The sequence below is a fragment of the Equus caballus genome, chromosome X (genome assembly GCF_041296265.1).
Source record: "Equus caballus isolate H_3958 breed thoroughbred chromosome X, TB-T2T, whole genome shotgun sequence".
Taxonomy (NCBI): domain Eukaryota; kingdom Metazoa; phylum Chordata; class Mammalia; order Perissodactyla; family Equidae; genus Equus; species Equus caballus.
Genome location: NC_091715.1, coordinates 127,202,768 through 127,220,063, shown reverse-complemented (window position 1 = coordinate 127,220,063; position 17,296 = coordinate 127,202,768). Strand labels below are relative to the sequence as shown.

At 39.9% G+C, this 17,296-nt stretch overlaps 1 protein-coding gene across 1 annotated transcript in view; it reads left to right on the top strand.

The window, feature by feature from the left end:
• The window catches only part of GPC4 (glypican 4), a 104,447-nt gene that overhangs the window by 58,604 nt on the left and 28,547 nt on the right, over window positions 1-17,296 (top strand). The window contains exon 2 of the mRNA XM_023633974.2: window positions 12,493-12,651. Within this exon, the coding sequence (XP_023489742.1) occupies window positions 12,493-12,651 (159 nt within the window). The remainder of the gene's footprint in view (window positions 1-12,492; window positions 12,652-17,296) is intronic.

Sequence of the window (17,296 nt, the reverse complement as noted above, 5' to 3'; positions counted from 1 at the left end):
TTACATTTGACTTGAAGCATCTCTTTATCCAAGTTTCAGAGCCCAGAACAAACAGGATTATTCCTAGTGTGGTAGAGAGGAACTATGTAGTATCTCAGTTCCTTCACTGTTTTGTGTGTCAGTCACTTGAGGACATAGAAGATGTTCTCCTGAGACCTCAGCTGCGAAAATTGAATGGAGACATGACAGTGAATATAAGTTTGGGCAAACTCGTCATCAAGTGACCAGATTTAGACTTTAAAAAAAATCACAGCATTGAGGCCAGCCCAGTGGCGCAGTGGTTAAGTTTGCATGTGCTGCTTGGGCAGCCTGGGGTTCGCTGGTTCAGATCCCGGGTGTGGACCTACGCATCACTTGTCAAGCCATGCTGTGGCAGGCGACCCACATATAAAGTAGAGGAAGATGGGCATGGATGTTAGCTCAGGGCCAGTCTTCCTCAGCAAAAAAAAGGAGGAGGATTGGCAATAGATGTTAGCTCAGGGCTAATCTTCCTCAAAAATAAATAAATAGGGGGCCAACCCCGTGGCTGAGTGATTAAGTTCATGTGCTCTGCTTCAGTGGCCCAGGGTTTCACCAGTTTGAATCCTGGGTGCAGACATGGCACCACTCATCAAGCCATGCTGAGGTGGCATCCCACATGCCACAACTAGAAGGACCCACAAATAAAAATACACAACTATGTACTGGGGGGCTTGGGAGAAAAAGGAAAAATAAAATCTTTAAAAAATAAATAAAATAAAACAAACCATGACCACAGATGTCTTAAAAAAAAAAAAACGCAAAACACAAAGCATTAACATCATCTGAAAGGTGGTTTTTTAAAATTGGTTTGAACGTTTAGTGACCTGATTTGTCAAGCCAAATAATTAAATAGCATTTGTGTGAGAAGTTTTTGTTTTGTGGATTTTGCTTTGTTGACCAAGAAAGGCAGCAGAAGTAGGTCCTTGAGGAGTTTTCTTATTCCCCTCATTGCAAGATTCTACTTTGAGTCCAAGCTAATACCTTCTGTAGTTTTGGATGACTCAAAAAATGGACACAGCATAGCTGGCAATGAATAGATTATATTTGAATGTGTGAATCTCTCCCCATTGGTGCCAAAGGCACCTCCTAAGGCGCATCTGTTGAAGTGCCAATGTGAGAAGCATGAGTTGAGTGGATTTGCCTGGCATAGTATCACCTCTCCTCCTGTCTTTTGAACTTGAGTTGTTCCAAGATGAGATCAGAGGACCTCAGAGATCTTTGAGGGGGTGAGGAATTCAGATTATAGAGTAAGAGGGGAAGAGAAAAAGCCTATAGAGCAATAATAAAATCCATGTCTGCTCATCTTGTAACTTTTTCAAGAATGCAGAGATCCAGCCTTTTGTATTTTCTGCACTGGTGGATGGCATCTGGCACGTAAGAGGCACTTGATAAATAGTGCATTAAGCACCAACAAGGTTTTTATGTTGCCAAATTGAGTCAAAAGTTAGTTTGGGAGAAGTGAATCAATTCTTTGATTTAGACTTGGGGACAATTTTAGGGCAGGGTTCCATTCCCAGATAATCCCTTGAGGTGGACTGGTTGAAGTAACTAGGTCAAGAAGTGGTAAATATGCTGGATTTTCTAATCCTAGTGAACAAATCAAATGTAATTAATCAACAAATCTGATCCTAAAGAAAAGATTCTAATAATGTATACCCAAAGTCACACAATGTTGTAAACCATTATGATCCAATGAAATTACTGGAAAAAAAAGATTCTGAAGGGTGAGATCGGGGAATTGAATGGTGCCGAGGAGCTAGTAGACGTGATTGCCATTAGGATAAATCTCAATGAGACCTGAGATGCCTCATTCATAAAGGCAGGCTGGTAGAATCTATAATAAAGTGGGAACACTGAAAACTTAAGCAAAATCAATCTTCTGGGAAAGGCAACATCATTTCTATCAGGGGAATCTGTTCTTGGCTAATGACCTTGTGCTTTTCAAGGGACTAAAGCATATGTGGACAAAGGAAAACCAGTGAATATGATCTGTTTAGGCTTTTAAAAGGTTCTTCATGGGATTGCACACCAAGCCAAGGAAACTTAAAATAATTGACGTCATCACAGAAATGTGGGACTATTCCATCAAATATTAAGATTGACTTTGAGGCAGGAAGCAAAGGGTGGGGTTAAATAGATCATTCTCTGGCTGGCAACATCAACAGTGTGGCATTCTCTCCAAAATCAGGATTCAGACAAATTTTACTTAAAGCTCCAGTAGATGACCTAGAAGAGGAAGCATACATTGAAAACTTTACTTTTTAATGGCAACAGAAGTTTTCTAAGTAGCAAAGAGCCCACTGAACGGGAATAAATTCAGGTGTATGCCTTACACCGTATACACCCAAGGGTGGTACTAGATAGTGGTGAGGAGGAACTTTTTCAGGGTTGGTGAAACAGCCTTGCAAAACGAGGACTCTGCCCCTCCTCCATCTGCCTGTGCTAAGGTTCAGAACAGTTTTTCTCTCATGTTATAAAAATTAACCCCTGTTCAACTGTGGCTCATATCCATGTCCTTGGAAACTGAGACTAATTAGGAGTCCTTCGGTGCAGATTAGTATTAGAGTAAGCTGTAAGTTACTGTGACCTTTAACAAGATCTTTGTGAAAGTAGATTGTAAAGGATGTAATTAAGTACAAATATTGAAAATGTAAATGTTTCTTTCCCCTTCGCCATTTCATTGATGCCTGGCTAGATTTAAAGAATGGTATGTAATGGCTTGAAATCTGATATTAGAGAATCTCTTTTTTTTCCCCAATTATTTTACTGAGGTCATATTGGTTTATGACACTGTAATTTCAGGTGTACATTATTATATATCAGTTTCTGTGTAGACTGCATCGTGCTCACCACCAATAGTCTAGTTTTTATCTGTCACTGTACAGATGTGGCCCTTTACCCCTTTCACCCACCCCCCCCCCACCCCCTTCTCCTCTTGGAACCACTAATCTGTTAGAGAATCATTTTTCTTTACGTGAAGCAGCAGACTTTGCTATCAGGGTAAAAGCTTTCTAGATAGCCATTTGGAGAAACATCTTTGGGAGAATTCATGATGAATGAATATGTTGTTCTTCAGGTATGTTTTTCCTAGATAGTAGATTTACTGAAAACCTACTCATTCTCACACTGTATTTTGGAGGGAAGAATTTTAGGTATGTCGTGAAAGGGAGAGTAAAGAGAAGTATTATGGAAAAAAGATAAAATAGTGTTAAAAATGTTTGTGACCCACAGAACCCGTGAAATGTATAGAAAGTGAAAGGTATTAATATTTGTATTAGAGCAAGCGCCCGATATCTGTGAGCCTCCCTACCCACCGATGCCTTTTCTTATACACTTGGGATAAACTCTGTGCTCAGCTGCTGACCCTTTCTGATTTTGCTGTGAACCCTAAATGGCTGTGGCAGGTTATCTGACAATGGGGGTCCTTGGGGGTTTGTTAGGAATTATTTGGAAATAATAAGGAAAATCACTGCCTGTTGGAAGTCTGGTGTTCAGTCAGCCTCCTGGGGGGAAGGAGGAAAGGAGTGAGTCTCCAATATTTTTCTGAGGATAGCTTCCTCCGGTTGCTTTCTCTGAGGTCTTATGTGATTGTCCACAGGAGACTGCTCACAGAGGGAATCATAAGACTAGCACACTCGGGGTGCAGAGAAAGGGCAAGATGCTGGTGGCCAGCATTCCCCTACCCTGGGAATCCCTATGAGCCTCTGAGCCTCGTCTGTTAGCTAGCTGTCTTAGAGATGGCCCTACCAAAGCCTTGGTCTACACATGGCTTGGGTATGTAGGTTCCAGAAATATTATTGGGCACCAAAGAAAAAAACGTCCTAGCCAATGGTGTTTCCTCTCTAGGCTACTTTTTATTTGTAGTAAATGTGTAACTGAGGCATTTGGAATCATTTGTTTATCTCCAGGCATTCTATTAAATTATGAGCCCAATGAAAATCATAAATTAGTATTTGAGAGAAACTCGCAAATGATGCTACCCAAGGTATGGACCCTTGAATCATTGACAGAAAGGAGCTTCTCTTTTGTTAGTTGTAAAACAAGAGAGCTCCATCTTTTCCCGCCTGCCTCTAGCTACCTCCCAAGGACCCCCGAACACATTTCCTTGAGCCTTTTATTAGCACTGACTGCTTAGGTAGTATCGTAATTCCTCTCTTATCCATTGTTTCAGTTACCCACAATCAACCACAGTCTGAAAATATTAAATGCAAAATTCCAGAAATAAGCAATTCATAACTTTTAAATTGTGCACCATTCTGAGTAGCCTGATGAACTCTCGCACAATCCTGCTCTGTCTTGCCTGGGATGTGAATCATCCCCTTGTCCGGGGTATCCACACTATATGCACTGCCTGCCCGTTAGTCGCTTAATAGCCATCTTGGTTAGCAGATCGACTATTGCGGTATCACAGTGCTTGTGTTCAAGTCACCCTTATTTTACTTAATGATGTCCCCAGAACACAGGAAAGTGATGTTGGCAACGCGGATATGCTGAAGAGAAGCCATAAAGTGCTTCCTTTAAGTGAAAAGGTGAAAGTTCTCGACTTAACAAGGAAAGAAAAAAATCATACGCTGTTTGCTAAAATCTATGGTAACTTTTATTACAATATATTGTTAGAATTGTTCTATTTTATTATTAGTTATTGTTAATCTCTTACTGTGCTTAATTTATAAATTAAATGTTATTATAGGTATCTATGCATGGGATAAAACATAGTATAGTATAGTATTCCCCCACAGATAAACGGGGACTACTGTATTTATTGGATCCTTAGAATTCTTGAAGAGTTTGGGGTTGATCACCAGTATTATTATTCCTGTTGAGTCCTGGACCTGGATGCAGTGGTTGTAAATGTACAGAACATATGCAGGTGCTCCAGCTGCTCTAAAGTGGTGGTAACATAAGGTCAAAGTGTGCATTTCAGGCCATTGGCTCGGTTTGGTTGATGTGTCTTGCTTTAGTAAACCTTTGGTGCGGTTAAATGGGGTTCTAAGATTGCTATATAGAAACTTTGCTTCGTAATTTGCTTATCATTTAGAAAGCAATAAAAAGCCCTGTTTAGTTTCTATCTGGAGTAGATTTTAAAGCTGTTGCAAGCTTACTGAAATGAAGTGTGGAGTTTTCAAGTAGCAACCCTAACTCTTCCAACTACACTTACACGAAGGCATTCTTAGGAAAATATAATAAAACTGATTTTTGAAATGTACGTGTTTCTGATTGGCCTTCTCTGTCCTACCTTGCAGGATTAGTGGACCTAAAAATAATTGGCAGTCTTAAGCCCTCCAGAGCTATATTTTGGCAAGGTTTTGCAAAATGCTAACTAGCTGCATTTCTCCTACTGATTGGTAGGTGATCTCAAGTCTGCATAATGACTGTAATTTATGTGCTTTATTATTAAGGTTTAGGTCAGATGACTTCAGGCTTTCGATGTGCATAACAAATTCTGTGCAGTAATTTCACTCCTTTTTGTAAGGGGGGAGGATGGATAAATGTATACGTTCCCTCACCCCCCTGGGATTATTAAAAACCTTTAGAGATTTTCTTTCTTTGTTCCCATGAGGCGGAGCATTGTGTATTCCTCCTGGGGTTCTTAGGTAGCTCTGGAGTTAGACAGCCACCTGCATTTTAGCTCACTTTGTGGCTACGTGAATTTAGATCTAGAAAGTGAACAGAGACTATTTTGGTAACTCTTTGGACTAATGGCAAGGAATTGTTTTACTTTCAGAACAAATAAAAATTAGAAAAAGATTGAAGTAGCAATTGAGGGATTAGGAAAAGTACCCCAGCAAATAATAGCTTAATGTAGCTCCTCGATATTAGAATTACATCAAAAGCCTGATGAACGCCTCCCCCCCATGCACACGTTATTTATCCTTTTTACTTTGAAAACTGAAGCTTGCTTTTTTTAAAAAAAATAAAACTTTATCCCAGAAGAGTTAGAGTTAGAGAAGTTGGGAGGATAGCACAGAGATTTTTCCTATACCCCACACCCAGTTTTCCCTATTATTAACATATTACATTAGTGTGGTACTTTGTCACCATTGATAGACCAGTATTGATGCATTGTTATTAAAGTCCGTACCTTACTCTGATTTCCTTATTTTTTTACTAACAGTTTTATTGAGATATAATTTCCCCAAACAATTCACCCATTTAAAGTATACGGTTGTTTTTAATACACTCACAGGTTTGTGCATCCATTACCAAAATCAATTTTAGAACATTTTCATCATTCCAGAAAGAAATCCCATACCTTTTAGCTGTAACCCTTCTTGCTTCCCATTTCGCCAACCTCCTCATCCCCAGTCAACCACTAATTTAGTTTCTGTCTCTATAGATTGACATATGCTAGATATTTTCTATAAATGGAATCATACAATATATGGACTTTCGTGACTATCTCTTTCACTTAACAGTGTTTTTGACATCCAGCCATGTTGTAATACATATCAGAACTTTATTCCTTCGTATGGCTGAATAATATTCCATTGTGTGATATAGACCACATTCTGTTTATCCATCTGTTGATGGACATCTGGCTATTATAAATAATGCTGCTATGAACATTGGCATGTAAGGTTTTGTGTTATTTCCTTAGTTTTCCCCAATGTCTTTTTCTGTTCCAGCATCCCATCCAGGATATCACATTATATTTCGTCATCATACCTCCTTTGGCCCCCAAGGCTTTGCTTTGATGGCCTCTTAGATAATTGTCTGTGCTTAATTGTCATCAGTGTACCATCACTTATGCATGCCACTCAACTCCTGATTGATAATAACTCTCTTTTCTGACTATCTTCACTCCCCTCAATTCCACCTCCAATAAGAAAGTTTTCTGAACTAGCTGCAAGAGAGGAGGTGCTGCTCTCGGCCCCTCTCCCTCATCTAGCCCAAGTGTCAGAAAAGTCTCTTCATGGAGAACTTCAGTAGCTTATCAGAGTATAGTAGATGTTCTTCATTTCTGCCTTTGTTTTTGCGCTGTTTTACATTTACATAATGTTTCCTTGTTTACAAAGGGCTTTTTTAGGCTCCAGTGCATAAGTGACTTTCCCAAGAGCCTACAGTGAGTCATGTAGAGCTGTGACTCCAACCCATACTCCTGACTCCGCGGATGAGTCTTCTTCTCCCTGGACTATCATTAGCCCTGCAGAATGAAAGATCCAAATCGTGCTAAGTGTTTGGAACATTTTAAATTCACTTCTTCAAAACCGCTGGCAAAGAGCCAAGTTGTCTTCCAAACCCAAGTGAGACACTGTTTCTGTAAAAAAAGGCCAATGCAAAATTGTAGCCGCTTGCATTTGCAGTTTACCAAGTGCTTTCCAGTCTGTTCTTCTCAAATGTTCCTCACTGCAGCCCTTGTTGCCCTTAGGGTGCGGTTTGTATCTCTTTTATCTAACAAAGGCATTTGGTTGCTTTATTGGTAAAATCAGCTGGGGTACAGAGACTGTCTGCCTTACAAAGCATGCTGGTACAGGCAAGCCTGGGTTCTCTGTCGCTGTGTCCCATAAAGGTTTCTGGCTGCTGTTTCCTCCATTTAGGACTCTGAGGGACTAATCACTAGAGATTTGCTTTATCTCCTACACATACAGAAAGCTGCCACCTTGGTGGTAAGTGTAAGTATTCCTTTCTCACCATCTCCCTAAAAATGTGTGAGAATCTGAGAGACATTTTCTTGGCATCTAGTTAGACTTCAGAATGAACTTTCCAAGAGGAATGTAGAAAATGGTTGTAAGATATAGTTAAAAATAGTCAAGGTGATAGTAAATAAGCTCAGGGCTGGCCTGAGTACCTCACCACCATTTATAACATTTTTCTATGGGAAGGTGGATGATGAGCAACTGGAACTAAATGGACATTAGCTGCACCCCGTACATACATCAGAGCCAGCCTTTGATGAGAGGAGTAAGAGATAAACTGAGAGAGCACACTTCCACAGATTGTTCGCCAGGGAGCCGGATGGAATAGATTCCTCATGTTCAGTGCCTACTTCTTTAACCATTGATTTGAAGTGCTTCAAACAAAAAAGAACTAATACACACTCGGCAGGATTGAGTAGTAATTTATTGTGATTGTCTTTGTTTAGCTTTGAAAACTAAGGCATTGATATTAAGACTAAAAAAAAAATTAGATGGAGCTGGTGTGATTGAAAAAAGTTTGGCTCCTTGGAGTGACTTTTTTGTTTTTAATGCCATAGAGTTAAGCTTTAAAAGCACGCTTCATCGAATCTCATCCAAGCCTCCTAGGACAGGGCTAGGGGACCTTTTTTCCTTTGAGGGCCACTGACCCACAAAGAAAAAAACTAATCAAGGGCCATGTACAAAAAGCAACTTAATTTAGGTGCTTCCTTAGAAAACCATAAAGCATTCAATTCACCTGCTTTTTAAATTAAGAACAGGGAACTCTCAACAAGTACAACAAATAAAAAAAAATTATTTGGTTTCATATTATGTACAATTAAAAGAGGTGGAGTGGGGTAAGAAAGAACAGTATGGGCAGAGTAAAAGAGAGTGGAAAGCAGACGAGAGAGTTTTAAGGGACTAGGAGAGATACATGGAGAAGAACCTATCCATAGCAAGGGTTTGGGAAGCAGGCCTTTGAGTTGGGGAGATAGAGGAGACCAATCATATTGTGAATCATAACTCACTGTTGACTTGAACGATTGGATTAGCTGGTTAACTGCTATTCCCAGCTCTAATGCTTAAGCCTTTCAAATAATAATAATTATTATTTTTAAAGATTTAATTTTTTCCTTTTTCTCCCCAAAGACCCCCGGTACATTGTTGTGTATTTGTAGTTGTGGGTCCTTCTGGTTGTGCTATGTGGGATGCCGCCTCAGCGTGGCTTGATGAGCGGTGCCATGTCCTCACCCGGGATCTGAACCGGCAAAACCCTGGACTGCTGAAGTGGAGCACACGAGCTTAAGCACTCAGCCACGGGGCTGGCCCCTCAAATAATAATTCTTAATTTTTTTTTTTATTGAGGTCACATCAAGTAATAATTCTTAAGGGAGGATATGTATCAGAATCACCTAGGGCCCTTTAAAATAAATTTACATGCCCAGTGCCCCCCCTGCGCTGGCTGTCTACCTGTCCCATATTGGACTCTGTTGTCCTTGTGCTCAACTCTCAGTCTAAAGAAAAAATTGTGATATCTTTCTTAAATGAGAAGTATATGGGATCACCAGGTTTAGAAAGGAGATCTCCAGAAAAGAAGACGTTTCTCATGCGGACCCAGATTTTAGAAGCAGTTTCAAGCAGGCAAAACAGAATGTCTTTCAAATAATATATATGCCCTGGCTTTTAATATAAACCATTTTTGGTGCTTAAAGTAGAAATAGTGAAGTTTAAAAATCAAGTTGCTCGAGTTTTAACCAGAATGCAGAGCTCTAATTCCATTTTCAAATGCGCCAAGACAGTCCCCCTTTTCCTCCTTGTGCTTGTCATCAGCAGAAACTGGTTATGGCACTGAATCCCCAGTAGCCTGAGTATGTCTTAGGATTTAACTCTCAAGGGTGTCTTGGACCGCGTGTGTCTCAGGCAGGGCTTTTGGCAAGAATGTCAGCTTATATTTTTAAGCAGTGCTTTTTAGACACGCAGAGTAAGTGGTGCGTTCAATGCTCTATGGGCAAAATTGACATGTTGGAGTGGGCTTTTTTGCACTGCAGGGAAGACAACTCTGCCAGCAGAAACATTAGTCAAGTATCTACCCTGTTGTCATCCTTTACACAAGGCAAGCCTTTTACGATTAGACAAAGTCTTCCTGGAAAGAACTCTCTGAAATGAAAGTTGACTCTCTTCTTTTTTATTAGTTATTTCCAAAACAAAGATGTACTCCAGTGTTCAGGTATAAGCAGGTCTCCGTGAGGTCCTGCTGAGGCCTCCTGGTGGATATGAAATGGGCGGAGAACACGGGCTGAGCTGGGCCTTTTATACGTGCCGGTGGAAACGGTGCTGTCTACTTTCAGCAGGTTGCCAGTAAAAGTTTTATTGCTGTTACCCAGTTTTGAAGGGTGTCTCCTCGATGTAAAATTCCTGTGGGTAAGTTTAAACCCCTCAACATCTAGCACCTTCTTAAATGTAGAAAATTATTCTTTCCTGCTGTCTCTTCGAGTTTTCAGGCTTCTGGTTGTGTGTTTCCGTGCGCATGCGCATTGGGGGTGCTTTTTCTTGGACTTAGAAGCCTATTTTGACAGGATGCAATAAGTGACCATTTAGTTTATTATGTGTGAAGTCTGTTAAGATTAGGTGAACATAGATTATTTTCTAAACTCGTGAATTGTTTTGCCTTGGGAATTCAGTGCATACCTCAACGGAATCTTTGCAGGGGCTTGAAAACCAGCCTGTGATGAATTTGAGCTTCTGACAACCTTAAAAAGTAGCTGCTCCCTGATTAGAATTTGTTTAAATAGCCCTGCGTGTTTTAAGTTCTCATTCTGAGCATTCCAATTAATTTTCTGTGTGGGGTGTGAATGTGATATGGATTATTTAGTAGAGCTACAGCAAGCACTGTACTGGTTGGGGTCCTTTGTATTGTTTGAAGTGTTAAGACTGTACTGGGGGAAGCCCTCAACCCTGAAACCGGGAGACAACTGGCTATCTCTCTGTTAATCATATGTCCCACTTACCAAAGGCCTGCTGTGAACTTGTTAAGCCAGTGAAGAGGGAGTTTTGTTTTTGGTTGTAACAAAGGTGTTTCCAGAAAACTGAGTCTTAGCAATCCGTCTTCTTTCACTAATGAGATCTAAGATATTCTGCAACTTCACAGCTCCTAAACTGTTTTACACAATCGTCCCCCTCCCTTTTTTGGTTAGAATTATCTGTTGACCAAGGGTTTAAAAAATGCCAAAAGGAACTTTTAGCAGTTTCTGGATGATGAAGTTATTTGAAGATTGTTTCCCTTATCCTCTTCCTTAGATAGTCCTTGAATGCTGCGTGTCCCTTTTGTCTGGCAGTAGCACTCTCTCTACTTTTTAATTGCCAGGAAGGAAGAATGATTGGGAATATATATGATTATGCAGTTATTGCATATGTACAGTTGATAATCCTCGTGTTGCACAAATAAGTTGCCAACTCAATTTTATCCGAAATACCCGCCCTCCTCAAAGCCACTGTGGTACCTATCTTAGGTGAAGACTTATTTCCTCTAAGCACACAGCCAAGAAGCAGCAATGGCTAGCAAGCTCATGGCCCAGGTCATTTCCCATACTTAGTTTTGTTAGAAAGACTTGCTCTTCATTCTCCTCCCCTTTATTTATTTTACATGCTTACCATTAACAGGTTCATATGTCTTCAGTATACTCGGTCCTGAGTTCCTGAGACATTGATTCTTTTCAACGTCTTGCTTTTGTCTTGCTTGGAACATGGACAGCAATAGCAGAAGGAAGAGTGAAAGTGAATGCTTGTAAACATCTGTACAAGATTATGCTAGGATACCTATACCACTCCGATTAATATTGGAGTGACTGCCTAAAGTGATAGTACCTGGTGAAGTTTATGTTTGAGTGGCACCGCATCTCTTGGTCATTATGAGGGAGAGGTATGGTCTCTTTGAAGCACAATATTTGTTCTGTGACAGCAGGAACAAGGCGTGGGTGAACTTTGGGATCCCTCTAAAAAGGAAGCCCTCTAATCCCTCATGTCCAAATCACAAGCAGGATGCAGTTCGTGTAGGGGAAGGAGATGCTTTGTGGATTCAGCTGCTGTGGGGTGATATGTCTTTGATTTTTCCTGACTCTTAGGGCTACGTCACTACATAAAGATTACATATATTGGAAGCCATTAGTCTGTATTGGGATGAGCGGCTACATTGCACAGAATCATAAGGTCTATACATTGTCTACCATCTGCACAGAAGACGCCACACAAAATCTTAAAATCGAGGATTGTTTAATAACACCCCTTGTGACTTATCACAAACTCAAATTATCCAGCGTGAACTGTTGTTTCCTCTTGGGCGACAACTCTGAAATGCACTTATCCCTTTTATTTCCCCACAGTATAACTAGTGCTCATACATTTGCTCAGTGTTTGGTGTTGTCACATATTTTATAAATCGTTCTTTATTAAGGGTACCCTCTCTTGGAGTGTTAACTCTCAAAGCTAGAAAAGCTATGTCTTATTTGTGTGGCTTGTTCAGTATTTTGCATAGAATCTCAAAGAAATGTAAAGGAGACTTGAGTTGATATTGAATGATGGTCTGTTTACTGGACACGCTGATTTTCCTCTTGGATAGCAGTCTTCCTGATTGGAAAGTTCTTTTATGTTTTGGAGGTGACTTTATTATTTTATTTTTCCAAGAAGGGAATAAATGTTTTTAGTTTAATGAAACTTTTAAGATACACACGATGTTCAAGCCTTTGCAGGAAGCTCACAGGTGGAAATGAAGCAGAGTGCGTGCACCTAAACTAAAGTCTTCCCTCTTGGACTTGGTGAATGGTGATGGAGATTGATGGTCTTACATTTTACCTTCCAGGTGATCATTTGAAGATCTGTGCCCAGGGTTATACCTGCTGCTCTCAAGAGATGGAGGAGAGGTACAGCCTGCAAAGTAAAGATGATTTCATAAGTGTGGTCAGCGAGCAGTGCAATAATTTGCAAGCCATCTTTGCTTCTCGTTACAAGAAGTTTGATGGTATGTATTGAAACGTTGGTCTAAATAATTGATATTTGCTTTGTTCTTGAATTTGTTTTACGTCTTCAAGTCACATTTAAGAGCTGACACTTAAGTTTGTGTGGTTGCATTTTCAGAACTCTGTTCTCTCAGTTTTCTCCCTAGATGCTCTCCTTGTTGGATCCCAGGGGCAAGTTAGCCCCACAGCTTTATTGCTAGAATGCTTCCGGATGCACTGGAATCTGTGTGGTGGCATTATGGAAATATGGTCAAAGGAGCAAAAAATAGATTAAAGTAGTTTAATTTAAATGCTTTCATTTATTTTCTTGGGTGTACACAAAATAGTGATGTTGACGCAAGTCACTAAAAAAAGTCTTCCTAATAAAAAGCAGGCGTCTAAAAACTTAGTCAAAATAACCATAGAGATTCTGCAGATGCTGGGCTTCAAATTAAATTTCAAAATGGATACTCCAAAGACAACTAGAATCCTAGAAGCTCCATGGAACAGACAGGATTAAAGCTCAGCTTTCAAGTTTCCATGCAGCAACGACCCAGAAGTAGCTACTATACTATAGTCTTCATTAAACTGGGCTCCACCCCTGGCCTCATTTTAGCTGAGGCTCTGGCTTAGTCATCCATGTAAAGCCATGACCAAACTCATTTCAATACCCTGTGCCAAACATGGATTCTCACGTGCACACTTTCTTTAAATAGTGAAGAAATAGCAATATGAGCCAAACAAGAGGCACTTCAGTCATATCTGAAGCAATGTTACAGATAACAGACTTCAAAAACTAGAGTATGTGGTCCAAAACACGTCAGGATTATTTTCTCTGGTGCTGCTCGCTCAGTTTGAAGATTGTTATGAAGAAGATTTAATTTTAATAGGAATGATTTCCTTTGTGCCTGTTTTAAAGGCCATTCTAATTACATAGTACCTTTGAAGCATGCTTTTCTTGACATTATGTGTGGTGAAGAAGTACAAGGCAAATTTTCGAGATGTGAAATGTCTTTGAGTATTTCTGTGAAGGGCTTGTTACCATGGTGAGACGTTGGGCTAAATTAGATTTGATATAGCTGATAAGGCAGTCCCCAGCTAAGGAACAGGTTGTATTTCAAATGTTGGCTTTGAGATTCATTATTTGAAATGGATAACTGACTTAATAAGTGTTAGTTAGGTTCCCAGGCTAGACCATGAAAGCATATTTAATTTTTAATGTAGTTGAACTAAAATTTTTTCTGTGTAGCATACCATTTATCATAACCATTTTTTCCCAACACTCTATATGCTTAATTGTGTTTAGTCTTAATTTTATCTCTTTCTTTCCTTGGATGGATAGAAATAATTTATATATCTGTAGGCCCTGTTTATTTTATTATCCCATACCCCCCAACACCCATGCTCTAACTGTGAAGAGTATTTAACAATATGTTAACACCACACAAAGATAGGTATTACTGGCAAAAGACCTCATTAGACCACCTCTGTCTCTTAGTCACTAAATTATTAGTAGGATTGTTGAAAAGAATGGTGTTCTCTTGACTATGGCATTTCTCACTCAAGACAGTAACCAAAGCATTTTCTTTTACTTTGAGGATAAAACTTAGAAAGATAACCAGATGGTCATCTTTGAAAACTTGAGATGCTGGTGTTTAAAAATTACCACTTGAGGGTGTTTAAGAATGGAATTTAGAGGGGAAAATCCCACTTTTTAGAAATGGCTACCTGTTGGTAGCAAGATGGAGTGGAGATAAAGCTGTTCACAAGTTCCAAGGTCCCCTCCTCCCAGTTTCTTGTTAGACATGCTTCCTTCTGGTGTGGGGCCCACAAACATTAGTGACCTCTCCTGTCTGTGGGCCTGCTGGTTTAGCTATTCTTTCCCCTTCTTGCTCCCCATGGTTTTATAGCATTACTCATATGATTCCAATGTGTAGTTTTTAAAAAGCCATAGAGAAACTTTATCAGTAAGTGTTAACATATGTTTTTTAAAAAAGGACAGAAAAAGTGTTTCTCTTGCCCTTCCTTACGAGGCTTCACATTCAATAACTGTGTTAACACTGTTTCTGTATCAGTTTTAAAACTGGTCGTGAAGAATGATTATGAAACTCCAGTTTGTTTCTTCTGACTTCAGATTAAAATATGGCATAGACAATAAATGTAGTGAGCATAGATTAATTTTTTTCTGGAAGGAGTAGTAGCTGAAATGTGTTTGATTTGGAGATCAGAACAGAACTAGGATCCTGTTCATATTGCCTCCGAGTTAGGTTTGCTGAGAAATTAAATGCTTTTATGTGGTACAACCTCAGTTGACTCGTATCCAACAAACCATAATCCTCAAGTGGGTGCCGCATTTATTGATTGACTGATTTTTAAGGATGGCAGTTAGGACGTGCCAACACATCTGAAGGCCTACAAGAGGATGCTGAGTGAAGTTGTATAGGGGCTATCTTGACTCTCAGAAATCCAAGGGTGGGGTGCTTTGGTTAAAGAATTGTCCAAGCCTTTATAAACGCCAAAGATTGGGTTATTGATGTGAACGGAAGAGAGGAAGATGGGCAGAGTAACAAGATGGCAGCTGGAGAACCAAGATGAGGCAGCGAGGTGACACGAAGAAGGCTGGAGACAAGACTGAGGAAATAGCAAAGGGACACATGGGAACATGTGGGATCAAACAACTTCAAAGGAACATCTCTTGCCATCTCCAAGCTTACAGTATAAATCCGAAGTGGTGACCCCTGAACCCAGGCAACTTCTTCTATCATCAAAACTTCAGTCATGTTTATGAGATACCACTTCTTTCTAAGGCAGGAACAGTTACTTTTCATAAACTTCTCAATAAAAATACAGTTTGGGAGTTTTCAGGGGATTAGCCTTCTTTAATCAGAAATCGTCCCCTCCTCCCAGTTTCCCATCATTCTGCCCCAGTCAGAGTTCAAATGCCAGCCCTGGCGTTTGGGAGTCAGTTCCCTTATCTCTAAGTCCTTTCTTGTTCTACACATTTAATTTTCTATTGTTTGCACATCTAAAGGGACTATACAGTCTATAAGTCGGTTTTTAAGTTGTAAACTGCATGCGTGTGTGTGTGTGTGTGTGTGTGTGTGTGTTTTCAGACCTGGATGAAGTACGAGAGAACACTTCCTTAGGCAGCATGCCTCCCCGCCCCCAACAACATTCTCAGGTTTTCCTTATTTTCAACCTGTACCTCTTTTAAGGACTCACCTTTTTATTTTCCTACACTGTAATCTTTTTTGTCTACTCTTTAACTTAGACTGTTCAGTACCAGAAATCTACCATCCTAAGCTAGAGAGCGAGCTAGAAAATGGTAGCAACAGAGTGAGTTGCTCCCCCTCTTGGCCAGTTCTGGGAAATTTTTTTTTTTTTGAAGTAGAACTGCTAATTAACATAAGTGAATCAATCGTCTCATGAATATGCTAATCAGATACTCAGTTCAGGGAGCTTTTGAAAGAATTGTTGGCAAAGGGAATAGAAATAATAGATGTAGGGCATAATCCGTGTTTGGGGACCACAACATAAAGACCCACCCCAAGATGCCGTATTTTGTGAGAGACTAGTTCTTTTTAAAAGGAGCATAGTTAAATCAAACAACCCAAATAGATTAAGAAGATTAGAGCTGCCATGTTTAATATATTTCTGAACTACATAGTACAAACGATGTAACAATTAAGAAGATAGATTATTGCTTAAAACCCCGAATGAAATTGTTTGCTAGATATTTTGCATGTTAAAAGAAATCTTAAGGAAATAGAGATGTTGTCTGATGCTAGTCTATTGGGAAAATTCCTTTAAGTTGTCATTTTAGGAGCAAATGTAGCAACTTTGCACAGGTGGCAGACAGAGCACACTGAATTGTCAGCCTGGTTCTGCTGTGAACCCACTGTGACCTGGAGCAATTAACTGGGTCTCAGTTTTCCCGTCCATAAAATGAGGGGCTTGAGCTTAGATGCTCTCTAAAGACCCTTTCAATTTTAAAAATTCTGTGAATCTTCTAAACATGTGACTAGACCAGCTGCTTTAGTGAAAGGTCTTACAAGATGTTAATTAGCCGTCTGTATGGTACCCTCTATTTTTCTCCTATCATTTCTGAACTCTCCGCTACTTTCACCAGGTCTTTGAAAACCCTCCCATGAGCCTGAAGCTTGTTAACTCGAATAATAGTAGAAATTTTCTGAATTAGCTTAAAAAGCACATAAAAGAAATAATTGTCTGTCCCATCTATCTGCGTGGGCCAAGTGTAAATCAGAGTGGCCAGCCTTCCCCTAAGCTCTCAAGCCCCATTGTTTTCTATCATTTCACAAAGGCAGGACATGAAGCACTCTCCAGATTTAGCCAAATCTGTGTTTTAATCACTGACTGAAAATTTTCTATCATTCGTGCTGGCCATTACTTCATTAGGCCAGTAGGAAAACCAATGTGGAGGCACAGTGAGTTGAAGGCGTTAGAATTTACGTGCCCATGAAAGTAATGGCCTCAGTTTGGGAGTGAGCTGGCCACTCACCTTAAAAGACAAATAGATCCAGCTAAGCTTCATGGCCATTAGCTAGGCTGAAGTTTCTGAAATTTTCCTGACCCTGATCTTAACTATTTTTTAACTACGTGGTTTTATTACCGTGCATTGCATGGCCATACTGGCTTACTAAAGACCTC